Source organism: Ruditapes philippinarum, unplaced genomic scaffold (genome assembly GCF_026571515.1).
Source record: "Ruditapes philippinarum isolate M1 unplaced genomic scaffold, ASM2657151v2 ctg9138_1_1_1_1, whole genome shotgun sequence".
Classification (NCBI taxonomy): Eukaryota; Metazoa; Mollusca; class Bivalvia; order Venerida; family Veneridae; genus Ruditapes; species Ruditapes philippinarum.
Window position 1 is genome coordinate 24,794 of NW_026851601.1, and position 16,619 is coordinate 41,412.

Genomic DNA, 16,619 nt, shown 5'->3' on the forward strand with positions numbered 1-16,619 from the left:
TTTGGACTGCAAGTATAAAATCAAACAATCTCCCTACAGCATTGAATCGAAAAAATATTACAATGATTAAAATTTTTGTTAAGCAATTGAAAATATCATTCTAACTGTTAAGTAACTTATTTAATTTATAGCTTACTCATATTATTTTAAGGAAATTTTTGCTCAAATTTAATATTTGAAAATAATGAAAATTGCTAAAGAGTCTTTCTTTTAAAGGCACATTATGTCTCTGAAATCCATATTTATCTAGAAATGTCATACACGTGTTTAATAATGTTTAAAAATTGATTTAGGATATGTTAAACGTTAATTAGCTGATGAAAGTGTCGCTGAATGTGCATTTATGTGTTGTCAAGGTAGAAAAAAGTGAACAATGTAGTATTTTGACTTCCATACAAAATACTAATTCACTGTAATTATACCAATCAAAGCAAACGGGGCAAATATAATTCATCTATATAGCAAAGGAGTATTGTTTTTGGAAACTAACAAGATACAAAAAAAAAGTTTTTGAGAAATAAAAATTATAGCATTTCTGAGGCATCATGGGCCTTTAAACGTACAATCAACATCTTTGTACTACATGGTAAGTTTTAACCTTTACTCACTTATATAGGTAAACACAGTATGAATACATTCTGTCATTAAAAAACTTACAGTTTTTAAAAGAAAAGACCACATGAACTGGCCAGTTATAGGAAATGCAGCCTCAAACATTGTTTGTGCTTTGTTATCCAAATTAGACATATTCAGTAAGGATTTCATTGATTTAATAAATTTCTGCAAAAAAATACATTTACCCAAATATGAGCATAGCATATATTTAATACTACAGTACACATAATGCAAAGAAAACTTGCCAGTTTTCATTGGCTTGCATGCGCTGCAATGTTCTCAATGAACCTCCCATTGAATATTAACAGTTGAAAACAAAATGGTGGACACTAAACTAGTCATATCGTATTTCATAAACATTGAATCTTTATTTTTTAGTGTTTTATCATCCATTAAACGCTACAATAATTGTTTTGATATTATGACGGTTTAAACCTGTTAGAAGGTCACCAAATTTTGTCTAGCGATTTATACACGCCCGACAAAATGTCGCTCCACTTCAAAACTGTGGTGTACGGTAAAACGAGCGAACGGCATTTCCGAGATAGAACGGAAGGCCGATTTTAACGGCTAATTGTAAGTATTGTTCATGTTTTTTTCTTGTTATTCATTAAAGTTGTATGTTTTCGAAAAACGGAAAATGTAGTTCCGTGTAGGATTGATTTAGGCTTCCAATTATCTAAGCTGTTACAAAAACAAAATTATATTAAGCCCGGGAGAACTTTTTTCCCTGACGAAGCGAACGACGATTTGTAGGATATTGAACTTCACAACCATAGAAATGCCATACCTTTCAGATCTCTTGAAAAAGTGTATAAGTAAAATATCAACCCGTAATAAGAACTTGTCCTTCGTGCAACATAAATTACTCCAGAAGGATTTCTTAAATTTGTAAATCGATATTTTTCGAAAGTAGTGGAGCCAAAGGGCAGGAGATGGAGCAAAAAGTTCGATGTTGAGCGCAAGGCGATATCAATTTGACGTATAAGGAGGAGCGTAGTCTATGATTTTTATATATAAAAGCTATAGAAGTTAAAATAGACATGCTCAAGTGTTGAGACCGAGATATATATACTTTTCCTTTTAAAGACATTCAATAAAGTGTGATATCCTTTCAACGACTATAGCGTAATAAATATAATCGCGAAGGTGTCACCTATGGCTGCCGTGTAGATTCCATTATTTATGTTTCAAATTTGGATCAGGCCAGACCATTGAATCATACACATGTATGCATGGCGTAATACAGGATGCCACTTTTTCGAGATCAATCATGATTTTGACACGGTTATATTGATATTTTACTAATACACTTTTTCCAGAAATCTGAAGGGTATGGCGTTTCTATGGTAGGGAAGTTCAATATTCTACAAATCGTCGTTCGCTTCGTCAGGGAGAAAAATTCTCCCGGGCTTAATATAATTTTGTTTTTGTAACAGCTTAGATAATTGGAAGCCTAAATCAATCCTACACGGAACTACATTTTCCGTTTTTCGAAAAAATACAACTTAAATGAATAACAAGATAAAAACATAAACAATACTTACAATTAGCTGTTTAAATCGGCCTTCCGCTCTATCTCGGAAATGCCGTTCGCTCGTTTTACCGTACACCACAATTTTGAAGTGGCGCGACAGTTTGCCAGGCGTGTTATAACTATTTGGGGAAGGGTCCGATTATAAAACTCAGTTTATGAAAATAGCTGAAAACCAGACTGTAACTGTATTACAATTACAAGTAAAAAAAAGAATAATAAACCCCTATAATAATGACAATGTAAATTATTCTAGTTTAGATGTCATAGTAAAGCAGACAAACACAACAAATATAGTGCAAATGAATACTAGATATAGGGTTATTTGAATCAGATTAGAAATATCTATTTACTAAATTTGATTGATAAAGTTCAGACAAACCAATTTCGTCAACTAAATTATCTGCAAGAAGTACGTTCTACATGGAAACGTTATTGTTGATAAATCGTTGACAATATAAAGTTAAAGACGCAAAATATTAAAACTTACGGAAATTGATCACCATTCAACAATAATCTCCTCACTGTCTATTTACTTCCTCTTTCGTTTTCAAATTTTTGTAAACTATTATAGGTTTAACTATTTAAGTTTTATCGGTCGAGGTTTAACACACAAATAGTCAATGTAAATATTTCATTTGGTATTGAAATTTATATTGCCATGCTTTGATAAGGAAATAAATTTAAACTACAAATCTTCTTACAATTTACCATATAAACAATATTATCTGTTAGAGTTAATTTGTTCATGTACAATGAGTCTAATTTTTGAAGAATAAAAAAATGCGTACGGTGGAGTATGTACAGTCATGTTAGAAATGTTAGGTGGACGTGGAATCTTATGAATAGGTACATTATTCCTTTGAAACGAATGAATTGTGTCTTCTTTAGAAAGGGCACACGTGAATGCTATAACATTTAAATAATGTTTTAGAGCATCTGTGATGCTTATCTTACAGGCGGTGCTGAAAGCGTTCTTGTCATAAGATTAGCATAATGTAAATAAGAGAGTATATTTGTCTTCCATTCAGTACAACTGTACTAATTGCTCAAAAGTAACAGAAGCATATTACCGACAGCAATATTAAAACTATTCCTTGGAGAATTACTTCCAATTATAAGAAAACTGGTAAACTTATCACTACAGCAAGGAGTATTTCCAAATAAATGGAAATAAGCTATAGTGAGACCATTTTTGATGACAATTGGACTTAAACTTGTATTCTCAAAATATAGACCTGTGAGTAATATATCGTTTTTATCAAAACTGATTGAAAAAGCAGCTCTGAAAATACAAAATAAACATGCTGATCAGTATGACTTACTACCTACAAACCAATCCGCCTATAGAAAATACCACTCCTGTGAATCTGCTCTACTGCGATTAGTTAATGATCTGTTGGCAGCCATGGAAAAACAAGAAGTTACAGCGCTAATCGCGATTGATCTCACTGCCGCGTTCGACTCTGTGGATCATTATATACTCGTCGACGTGCTACAGAAGCAGTACGGCGTGAGCGATTCAGTGCTCTGTTGGCTTGACTCATACCTTCGTCTCAGCTCCACGGCAACTAGAGTGCAGTGTCCCCCAGGGTAGTTGTTTAGGGCATTGGCTCTACCTGACGTATGCGGGAACCTTGTTTGACGTGATTTCATCTGGATTTTCGGTGTATGGATTCGCTGATGACCATACTGCAACCAAATGTTTTAAACCGTCTGAAGAAAATAGTGAAATGTCTGGAATCGCTGAATTAGAAAATGGTACGATTGATATCAACAACTGGATGAACGTTAATAAACTCAAGATGAACTCATCGAAAACAGAATTCATAACATTTAGAAGTGCTCAACAACTCAAAAAGTGTCACCTAAAATCCATTTGTATTAACGGAGATAAGATAAGATCAACCTTGAGGAGTCCATTAGATTTTTAGGCGCATTTCTAGACCAAACACTAAATTTCATGTCGGAACATGTCAAACGAAAGTGCCGTACTGCAATATTAAACTATCTAAGAATAAAACGTATCCGAAAATACCTCACCAAAGAAGCAACTGAAATACTAGTTATAGCACTCGTAATGTGTATCCGATTTTGAATTGAAAACAATGCAACGTATTCAAAACATGTGCGCTAAGTTACTGCTGCAACGAAAGAATTTTGACAGTTCAAGGCAAGCATTGTTCGACCTTCACTGGTTGCCCATCAAATCTAGAATCGAATTTAAAATTTTGACTTTTGTATACAATTGTTCAATCGGTCATGCTCCAAAATACCTTTCTGAACTCCTAACCAAACAAGTACCAAATACCAGACTATATTCAGCTAAAACCTTTGAGAACTGCTACGTTATTCAATTCAATTAAAGAAAAACATTCAGTGACAGAAGTTTCGGAACTATTGGTCCAAAATTGTGGTATCCGCTGCCATTAGAGTTGAAAAAATCTCAGAATATTGATGTATTTAAGAAAAATCTTAAAACACATTATTTCAGAAAGTTTGAATCACTATTTAAAGATCTGAAATGAGATAAACATGAGTAACATATAACTGATGACTGACAGTGTGATGAATGTGCAATGTAAATAAATGTTTTATTCTTTTTTAATCTATTTGTAATAAAGTTACATGTATGTAAATAATCTTTTCTCATGCTACATGTATATCAATCAGTTTTATCATTTTATGGTCTCTGCAATTTAAAAAAAAATATGTTAATTTGAATTGTATGTAAAAGCTTTTATTTCATTTGATGTTGATCTACATATTCTTATGCATTCACAATTTTATTCTTATTATTTATATGTACTGTACAACGCTGTTGAATATTGTTAAATGGAAACAGGCGTTTAATTAAATAAAAAGTTTCAAGTTTCAAGAAGCAAAAGATGATAAGGAACTAGTCAATGAGTTACCTTTAGAAAACTTTAAAAGAAAACCAGAAAATAATAAGCTACTGAGAGAAAACAAATTATGTGGGCATAATGGGTTCTTTAAATAGTAAAACTAATAGCATGAAATAAATTTTGATATATCAACCTTATTTTTTTGCCCCATCCCTTATTCCAATCTCACAAAGGTTATTCGTTTCACTTTCACTTGAGACGTGTCTCAAACTTTCATGTAGGGAAATATCAACACCGCATCGTGTTACAGAACAGTTAAAACCACTGGCCTCCAGATGGTAAAATGAAAAAAAAATGAAATAGAATTTCAAATAAACGGTAAATAATGATTTAGTAAGGTATAATGTGTAAATCTATTATTACTGACATCTTATTTCTAAAAAAGATGTTGACAAAAGAGTCAATTTATCATGTTTCTTCTTTTCAAAATCTACTACGTTACTTACCCGGTAGCCAATATAAGTAGGAGAAGATAATTTCGTTTAGGAGTGAACGAAGGAAGAAATTCCATAGTATAAAAAAGAAGGTATATTCCGTTGGCGGAAAAGCGAATTGTTTGTTTTCAGAGCAAGAATGTTAAAAAGTATGAACATTTTGAAAAATCGTTTCGATTTCTTTAAACTAAATGATGTTTTTAAGGTGGGATTTTGAAATATTAGTTAGACAGTAGTTTTTCTGTTATCTTCTGGAGGCCTGCTGCTTTAAAGCCAGTAGCGAATTCATCACAGACAAAAATATTATTTATAATTACTGTAAACACTTGATAGCCGATTGTCTGAAATTGCTAAAACGTCTATTTGTTGTTGTTGTTTGTTTTTTTTGTTTGTTTATTTTTTGCAAAAAGAAATCACAGAGATACGAGCAACTTGACATTAGACCCATAATATTCCAAACGCCTATGTTTAGGTCTACATGTATTCACGGCATCGTAAATGCGTGACTAACGCATTCAGTAAACATCACCATGTGATTTTATATATATTGTCTGAGGCATGAGTATCAGTATTCCAACCACTATCTGAAGGATGTAGAATCGACTAACCTTGTGGATTCTTGCAATTTATATCAGAAGCATTGCCTTGATTCAAAGGTCTTCATTTAATATCGAGCGCTTTACGTGATAGCCTTTGCTTGCAGATTACTCCTTGATGCCGAAATCATGCGCATCAAATCTACGTACATTATCATCTGCGTTGGATGTTAACGTTTTTACATGTCTTTTTCAAGGAAATAGTTAAATTGTTCCGGCTGGAAATGGAATATAAACTGATGAAGTAAGTTAACAGTAAATGTATTTATCCTTGTTTCTACACATTGTTATTTGCATGAAATTTACGTGCTTTGTTGATATATAGCGGACCGCTATAGTTATTCATTCGAGGTCTTCACATTGCATTGCATAGTCAATAACGTTTAATTGAATTGTTTAAGCCACCTATTTAATAACGTTTCGGTCGCTTTCTAACGTGAGAACCAAACTTACTTTCATGTAACGCGCCATTATGGAAGTCATTTCCCACTTGACCCATACGGTGATTACTTACTCGCACTGAGATATTTGAGACACGTGCATTAGCCTCATCACAATTAGATCTGCTTGGATACGCTCTGCTTTTGTTCACCATAGTTTTTTTCTTTTAGTAAAATTCTGGAAACAAAGTGATCCATAAGAAGCATTAATCACAACAAAATTACATAAGAATTGCAGACTCGGTTTGATTGAGTCTGTACATGGGAGATAATGAATTAGTGCAACATCCTTCACGCCCCCTAGCACCGGCTTGAGCGGTACTCAATTCTCAACACTTAATAGTGCTGGCATCAATGATCCCGAAGGACAAGAAAATATAACAACACTGAAGTACGGGGCATCTTTTTACAGCTGCCACACGGCACTTGATACCTGCTGTTGTGAAGTACAAACTTCTGGAAACAAAGTGATCCCTCGGAAGCATTAATAACAACAAAATTCTATACGCAACAAAAGTCTATATCGTCTCTTGATATACGAGTTATGCCTACGTCACATTACAAGCGGGGACCGGCCGATATAGAGGGATCGATGAGACATCGTTGATAATTTGAGATCGGAGAGAAACATTTTAATCATGTCCGGGAAGAATTGGGCGGTCATTCTCCCTCTGCCGTTCATTAGATATTCGGACTGTTTCCGCAGGGTACTCGCCCGGTCACCCGGTGAAAACCCTTGGCATTTTCTTTCTGGACACCGGTCGATATTCTAAAGGTAACCGGCAGACTACCGTACGATAAATGTCTAATTGCCTTCCGTTATCTGGCCTGTTTGAAACAATCGTATGGTGACGGTAAAGTATACGTGCGATATCTGATCGGCTGTCGGACTGTATTCGTATGGCATGCTATCCCATTTTCCGGCCGTTATTCACATCCCCTCTTTTGTTGTCATTTTCCCTTGCTTTCTTCCCCTCTGATTTCTCCCCCCCCCCTCCTTCTTGGCCTTCTGTTTTGAATGGTATTTTTCACTCTGAAATCAAATTTTTCCATAAAAGATTGTAAATGAAACTTGAAAACTTTAAGAAACCTCTGACGTGTGTGAAAACTGAGAGAATATGTGTGTGTTATTGAGTTTCTTAATACTCGCCAACGGTTGCCCGTACAGGCGAGTCCTCCAGAAGAGTATTACATGTAGTCGTTTTAGATTTAGGAGGACAGTGCAATATACAGATAGCAAGATGCCACAAATTCAGAAAATATGAAAAACAAGATCAATAAGGAAGACGGCGTTCAATGAACGCAACCACGACACTATCCAGCAACACAGGATGACGACCGTCAAGGAGCCAAGCAGCACACCAAACAATTTTTTCCTTCTTCTTTACCTATCCAAGTATTTAAGCACTCATTCACAAGTCTCGTCCAAAAAGATGAAAGATTCCGAGTAATTTCAGTTGGTCATCCCGGGAATCGAACCCACAATGTCCAGATTACAAGTCTAGCGACTTAACCGATTCAGCTCTGCACGCTGGCTAATGAGAGAATGATGATGGTATCTATGATTTATGGTGGTTTTTTAAGTGATTAACCTGCACGTGCTCTGCCTTTTGTCCTGTCCTGTTTTTGTTTGGGGTCCTCATTGGCTCCTCCTGGGCTCCTTGCCACTTGCTCTTGTTGCTGGATCGTGTGGGGGTTGCATTCATTGAACGCCGCCTTTCCCTGTTGATCTTGTTTATCATATTTTACCCTGATGACTATGGCAGTAAGCCAACGTGAATATACATACAGTTCAGCCACCGTATTGTTCGTCAAGCAGTTAAACAGTAATAATCTCTTTCACTTTCTCAAGGTACTGATAACTTCTGTACAACGAAAGTGACCTTCACAAGTGTACGGTTCGCCTAATTTACTGTCCAATGTTTTACCTGCCATAAGGTCTGTTTGATAACCCTAACGCTATCCTTACGGACACCTTAGGACCATACGTGAAACGTACTGCGTCCATCCGGGCCCTGGTCAGTAACCTGTCGAGACGCCTTCGGTGACCGCTCATATATGAGTTATATATTTATTTCCCATGTTATATAATATAAATACATCATTTTAACAGAGCACACACCAACATGTCATCAATAGGATTTTACCATTGTCATATTTAAAAAAAAATGAATTAAATAAAATCAATTGTTGAAGATAAAGTAAGTGGCAAAATTCTCATGTTATCCTATTCTATGCGTGATGGCACTAATCGATATTAGCAAATAATTCTTCTTGCACCAACATGCCTCCTGATTATTTTCATTTTTATATAAAACTTGGATTTAAAAGAAATTTATTGTAAAGTGAAAAAATTCCACACTGCATATGCACTTAAAAATTTACGTAAACTACCAAAACAAGGTCAAAATATGCAAAAATAGACCTCACTGCGTTAGTCACACATTTGAAATATTTGGATAAAGACTGGAAAATCAGTCATTAAATGTAGTACTACACAAAACGTCAATAATAATTTCAATTACTTTAATTCTTTTCGTTAACTCTTAGTATATTTTCTAAAGTTTAAAACAAAAAAAATGGCTCACCTAGACATATGAAGCTTTTAGAATTTTAGCCGGGTCATTTTTAACAATGGACTTAAAAATCAAAGACTTTAATTGAAAACATTTGTCAGGAAGTTAGAAATATGTGTTAGTTGCTGTATGCGCTAAGTTAGATAAGTGATGTTATGAAAAATAGCAGGCTGTTTACAAAATGCAGTGGTTATTTTCCTTTAAAGATGCACATTTCGGCGCTTTTTTGCACATTTTTTTATCCGTTAATAAATATAATAATATTAGCAATTCTGCGTTACTGGATATATATTCAGCGATTATTTCATAATGCTAAATCTTATGTGCACGAGTTTCTCGATTTTCCTTTTGTATAGAAAGCAATAGAACAAAAACAAGACGATAAATAATTACTGGTCTGTCATTGGGTCGGAAAGTGATTTACCTGATCAGTTTTAACAAAGGAGCCAAAAGATAAAGATCTGTTTTTCCCGTTAGCATTCTGTGATATTTTGACTATCCCAGGTATTGCATCGTAGCTAAAATAATATAAATATTTACAACAAGCAAGTCCGGTATAAAAACAAGATAGGCCAGATTTAAATTTTGTACACTCACTAGTATATCTATATTCAGCTACGTTAGAGGCTGATCTGTCAAACATGCCTAAATCTAACTTTTCTGGATTAGAGGGAAACTATTTCAGATAAAAGTTCAGTCAGCAATGAAATGCACAAAGGAGGTTTAATTTATAAAACGTATTTTGTCTTTGAGTAGTTCATATAGTTTTTTTTACTGATTTTTACTGCATATTTGCGAGAAGTTGAAATAGAAGTGAAAAAATCACAAGTGCTGTTTATTCTTGATCACACATTTGTTTTTTAAGGATATAAATAAATTCATGTTGCTAAAAATAACAAAAATACAAATGATATAAGTACACATAAATTGCAAGTAGGACGTGCGCATAATAATCAAGACTCAAATAATTTAAGCAGTTATGACATTAAATCAATGCGGCTTTTTTGAAATATATAATTCAATAGATACATAAAAACAAGAGCCATGTCAACATGGCCATCCCCCGCCGAATGGGTATGCTCATTGAAAGAATGTATATGTAGTAGAGCAGAAAAATTCAATTTTAAGAGGTCTTTTGGTAATGAAAACTAATGGCTGAAGTGATTACAGATTTGAAACCTATGTGAATACTGATGGCTGAAAATAACAAAGGGCAATAACTGAAAAAAATGCAGGGTAGGTTATCATTCTTGTGTGCTGAACCCCTCCTCAGTAAAATCTATCCACCTATGAAGTTTCAAGTTTATACCTCAATTATTTTTTGAGATAAGCTCCGGACAAAATAGTATGAAAAAGAACAAAGGGCAATTACTCAAAAATTATATAGGGAAGAGTTATCATTCTTGCGCACAGCATTCCGCCTCAATAAGATCTATCCACCTATGACATTTCATGTTGACATCTCAAACACTTTTGAATTATGCTCCACTAAGGTGAAAAATTAAGTATGAAAAATAACAAAGGGCAAAAACTTGAAAATAATGAAAGGTAGAGTTATCATTCTTGTGCACTGCACACCTCCTGAGTGAGATCTATGCACCTATGAAGTTACATGTTGATATCTCAAAGGCCTTTTGAGTTATGCTCTGGACAAAAATTAATTTTGAAAAATAACAAAGGCAATAACTCAAAAATTATGCAGGGAAGAGTTATCATTCTTGTGCACTGCACTCCCCCTCAATGAGATCAATCCACCTATGAAGTTTCAAGTTGATATCTCAAATATTTTGTTGAGATAAGCTCCGGACAAAATAGTGTGAAAAAAACCAAAGAGCAATAACTCAAAAATTGTATAGGTAAGAGTTTCATTCTTGTGCACAGCATTCCTCCTTAATAAGATCTATCCACCTATAACATTTCATGTTGACATCTCAAACACTTTCGAGTTATGCTCAACTCAGGTGAAAAATTAAGTATGAAAAATAACAAAGGGCAATAACTCAAAAAATATGAAAGGTAGAGTTATCATTCTTGTGCACTGCACACCTCCTGAGTGCGATCTATGACGTTTCATGCTGATATCTCAAAGGCCTCTTGAGTTATGCTCTGGACAAAATTAATTTTCAAAAATAACAAAGGGCAATAACTTAAAATTAAAATTATGCAGGGTAGAGTTATCATTCTTGTGCACTGCACTCCTCCTCATTGAGATCCATCCACCTATTTAGTTTCAAGTTGATACCTCAAATATTTTTTGAGATAAGATCTGGACAAAAAAGTATGAAAGGTAGAGTTATCATTCTTGTGCACTGCACACCTCTTGAGTGAGATCTATGCACCTATGAAGTTTCATGATGATATCTCAAAGGCTTTTTGAGTTATGCTGTGGACAAAAATTAATTTTGAAAAATAACAAAGGGCAATAACTCAAAAATTATAAAGGGTAGAGTTATTATTCTTGTGCACAGCATTCCTCCTCAATAAGATCTATCCATCTATGAAGTTTCATGTTGACGTCTCAAAGACTTTTTGAGATATGCTCTGGACAAAAATATCAGATGGAAGGTCGGATGGACGGACAGAGACTATTTCTATATCCCCCGCCGCCTTTTCGGCGGGGGATAATAAACACACTTTGACATAGTGATATAACAAACCTATTGTTTCCTGTAAAATAATAAAATTTAACATGTCTGTGGTAATCGTATGCCATATATATATGGAAATAATAAGGGATCGCCATCCTTATTTTTAATTTATAAAAATTGAAATATATTTTTGGGTTATATGCCCTCAAAGTGAGTTTCGTGTCATTTTCAAGACTATGACTAGCTCAAAATCAGGCATTTTATATAATTTTTGTTTCAATTTATTTTTCGTTATTACATTTTCAGTCAATATAGTAGGTTTTAGGTATAAAACAATATAACATGCACTTGACTACGCTTAAATGAGGGAACTTTTCTTCAAAAATGGCAAAACTGAAATAACATTTTTTATCATTTCGCATAATCATCTACAAAGTAAAATATAAGTGACATAAAATTACAGCAACATTTGTACCATAAAGGGGATAAAATAAAAAAACATGAACTGGAAATCAAATAAGACGTTACTAGCCGCGGTTTTTAGCTATCTGTTCTTGAAAATTACCAAAATGAGCTTTACACATACTTTTCTGAGCGGATAACACAACAAAATTTGTTTAAACTATAATATTTCTTTAATCATGCAAAGTATTGTTAATTTTTTTTTATACTGGTTTGAATTGTTCTTCTTTACCTACGTAACTCATTGTAAAACTCATGACTTTGGAAATTCCTATTAGCTGTCTTTCTTTGTAATGTTTTAACGATGACATTTTGAAATCTTTCATAAATTGTGTACAGTGCATTGCCTTTGATGATGTTTTGTCTTTATAATTATATTTCTTTATTTATCTAATTAATTGTTTAAAAAATATAAAAAGATGTCGGTCACTTAGTATAAGTTTTATAACATCATGTTAAACGCTGTATCTAACGTTCTTGATATGACGCTGTGATTATGTGATATGATTCTATCAATTGGTTGACAGTGAATATTCCTGAAACAAGAAAGTGCAAAGAGGTGTTTGATTATGAATTGTTTGATAGTAGTTTATTACTTTAGCCGAGACGATGGATGATTCTCTTAAAACTTTGGTATACATTTGTGCACACTTAAGCTCAGTTTAAAAATCAACATGGAATTTATCTTTATAAACTAGTAATGCTTGTAACTCTGTAAGCTTAGTTTGTATATGTATTTAAATGATGATGATTATCATAGAGACTCCAAACGACAAAATCAAGATTATTTCCTTATCAATTTAAACATTAGAAAAAATTGATGATTATTTACTCTGAGTTTATACATGGTTTCAAAATGGTAAAAGAAATTAAATATATTTGATGAATAAAAAACAAGAAACAGTACTTACATGCCAATTGTACCCTTGTGCAACCCCTTTGCAAAGCATTGGACCATCCTTGTAAAGGTACAGTGCAGGCCATACAATGAAATCTAGATATTTGCCAGACTTTGTGTACGGTTTGAAAACATTAGTATCAAATTTATGATTGACTTGTAGATCAGGGAAGTCAACGTGTACGGGTGACTCGTGTTGACACATTGTCCAGCATATGTTAACACATTTCATTATATATTTTACAACCGTATCATCTTCTTTTAAATTGATATCATTTTCAGAAGCTATAACATTTGCGACTTCCTGAAAATACATGTGTCACATACAGCTTTTGCAGTTGCGTAACATGACATGAAAGCGATATTAAACCTTTTTTATTGCATTTCTTTGTATGTTCAATGTATATTCACCTGATATAACTTACCCTATAACCTTTTTCACAATCAATGAAAGATATGAATGTAGTGTATGGCAATGAATTTTATTAGATAAAAAACAAAAAAAAAAATAACACAAAAACACACAAAAATAATGGGCTAGCTGGTTGTTGAACATAATTGAAACTATTACCAACAAAATAAATAAATATGTACAGAGGTCAACGCTATATAAAACATACCATTTGAAGCTGATTAGAAAGCTGTTTTTCAACAAACTTTCGCAAATTCATCACAACCTTCCTTTGATCAGTTTCCAAAGAGTCAAACGGCATTGTAATCACCTGGTAGATAAAAACGTACATTTTTATTCGTAATAATCTTATAGAAAAAAACGTGCAATTTTATTTTAGGATGAATATGCTTGGGTGTCTAGAAATTAAAATACTGTTTAAAATTGACTATCAAGTATGTCATTTATATTATACTCATAGTGGTAATCTGTCTAACCTATCCTAATCTTACATGCAAAATACCATTCAGCGTGTAAAACATACGTCAATTCTCAAACTTATATACGGGAATGTTCGCGGAGTCCCTGATAAAGTGGAATAATATTGCATTGAAAGCAATTTTTCTAATGCCTTTTGTTTAAGGTATAGTGTCGACTGATTTAAACCGATCACCAAAGCTTTATTTGATTTCTAGTTTGAATGTTAGCACAAACCGTGTCCATAGTAACGCGGGTAACGTCGGTCGGGGCAACCAATATTTTAAAGCTTTGCCTGACTTTCAAGTGTCCATAATTTTGCGAATATTACGCGATTGGAGTAAGAGGGTGATACGTTTTAAGACCGCATTGTTTCAATTGATGAAACTTGGTTGTGGAACTATGACCCTGAAGTCCACGTGGAGGACCCTACAGAAACCAATACCTAAAACCAAATCAGAATCGGCGGCAAGCACATGTTCCTATTCTTCATGGACAAGAAGCATGATTCTGCAACACCAGATTCCGGAAGGGTTAACAATGAACCACAGGATTATTCAAAGGTAAATTTTAAAGATCCTGTATGTTGTTATTAAGATTTTAACCATCGACTTAAGTGTAAAATATGTACTGCAAATATTTGCCCACATTATATGCAATCATTAAAATAAATGCATTCATTTCTTATTTAAAAATTTTTGATTTGAAGTTTATGGAAAATAGTTTTCTAATTTCCTCTCTTTATTAAGTTAAACGTAAAATGTAAATTCGGTAATATATTTACAAATAATGCTTTTTGAAACTTACAATATTGATAAATATAAATCTTCATTTGAACATTATTTTTATGACATAAAACGATAAAAAAATGAGTGACAGGATCTCTAACATTAGCATTGTTTGTTGAAAACTTAAATCTTTAGATAGAATGATAGAATATCATTCAAATAAATAATATTACACAAAGATCTATGGACAAATCATAATTATTGCAACAACTCAGTATGCTTGCATTTGCGTATTTTAGTTTCTGAGGAGGGATCTCGCACGTGCATTAAGAAGGAAACGTTCCGATTTACCATTCGCGAGAGTAATTCTGCATCAAGATATCCTCCGTGCCAAATGGCAAGAGGAATGAAACCGACTTTCTTGATTTTGAATTGTTACCACACACCCCTTGCAGTCTGGACCTCGCTACCATGGACTTCAGACATGTTCCTGAACTAAACGTACAGCTACGAGGAATTCGTTTCCAGATTTCTGAAGACTCAGAACATTCTTGTGACGTTTGACCAAGAGTGGTATTCAGAAGTCTTTCAGAAATGGATCAAACCGGCATCAAAAGCGCGTGCGCGTAGACGGTGACTACATAGAAAAACTGTGACTTTTGATGTTGAACGCGACGTCACTGCCACGGGTTCACTTACATGCATTGTGTTTTCTGTAATTTATAGTGTTTTCATGTTTTGTAAAATGCATGTGTAGTATATCACTAGTTTTGTAATGAAATAAATTTTCTAGTGATGCATTTTTTTATCTCAATATACTTTATTGATTTTCTATAATCAATTTTGTACACGGACTTCGCGAACAACCCTCGCGAACAACCCTCGTATATGCTTCATCAGGTTTTTTTGTCGAGTGGAACAAAACCGGATTCAAATATCAGAATAGTCAGAATATAGCTAACCTGGTTTAATTTTATTTAATAATTTCTGCTTTAAGATTTTCAATGTATTATGTAAATAGCTTAGTTAATATTTATGAATATATAGGAAAGTAATTGCTGTAAATCTTCTTTTATTCTTAAGCAACTAGAAATCCATATGACGCTTTTACGATTCTTCATTACTAACAAGATGAAATAAAAAAGATAATTTATCAAAAGCATTTATTCACGCTATAGGACATCGGAACTGGATTAATACTAGTTGATAGGCACATATATGATATAATTTCTTAAAATATTTGTTAACTTTACTTGATTATCTGAAACCTAAATAAGCTAAATGTAATAATATTAAGTACACACAGCTTTGATACCTCATTCCTTAAAACTTGATTCTTGTCATTTTTTAGGATTCCGAACATTTCATTTGTGCCAACATCAATCCTTTTCGGCAGTTGAGTTCGGAGAGTCAGAGAACACAAACTTTCCTTGATACTCTGCATATGATCGTTTGATATTTGCTGACAAATAGTGCTTGCTCTCTAAATAAGAAATGTAGAGAAGATTAAATAAACCCAATTCACAGCTATAACTTATCATAACAGAAACACTCTTGAAAAAGAAGAAATATTTATTTTGAAGTTCTTGCTACAATTATATTGTTAACTGATACTACTACTTATTAGTCTTTTGATATAAAAACTCTTCAAATTCATAAAGACATTGGTTAATATTTTATCATGACAATCTACTTAAAGATTCAAAACAAAGCATCAAAACAAAAACAGATAAATAAAGTCATTTTCACATATTCTTTCTCAAAAAAGAACACACACAAAAACACAAAAAAGAAATTCTAAGCTAATCCTAAACATGTAAATGATTTACAACACTCATAAGTTTCACCTGTAATAAATGGAGCATGAAGGTCGTTCTATCCTTTTCATCAGTTTTAAGAACTTCAAATGTATCCGTCCATTCATTGTCATAAAGTTCAGAAAATTCCTCTGCAAGTTTGGTGGGACGTTTTTCG

At 33.4% G+C, this 16,619-nt stretch overlaps 1 protein-coding gene across 1 annotated transcript; it reads right to left on the reverse strand.

The window, feature by feature from the left end:
* Nucleotides 1-12,663: 12,663 nt before the first annotated feature.
* Nucleotides 12,664-16,616, reverse strand: LOC132757536 (uncharacterized). The gene is made up of 5 exons (XM_060748883.1): nucleotides 16,493-16,616; nucleotides 15,961-16,128; nucleotides 13,670-13,771; nucleotides 13,063-13,353; nucleotides 12,664-12,687 (listed from the first exon to the last, which is right to left on the reverse strand). The coding sequence occupies exons 1-5, from the start codon at nucleotides 16,508-16,510 to the stop codon at nucleotides 12,664-12,666; spliced, it is 603 nt and encodes a 200-aa protein (XP_060604866.1). The 5' UTR covers nucleotides 16,511-16,616.
* Between the last annotated feature and the right edge of the window lie 3 nt (nucleotides 16,617-16,619).

Coding starts and splice junctions, on each gene's coding strand:
- LOC132757536 (XM_060748883.1), bottom strand. Junction 13,354..13,669: donor TTTCTAATCAGCTTCAAATG/GTATGTTTTATA, acceptor ATGTATTTTCAG/GAAGTCGCAAATGTTATAGC. Junction 12,688..13,062: donor CACAAGGGTACAATTGGCAT/GTAAGTACTGTT, acceptor TTCTTGTTTCAG/GAATATTCACTGTCAACCAA.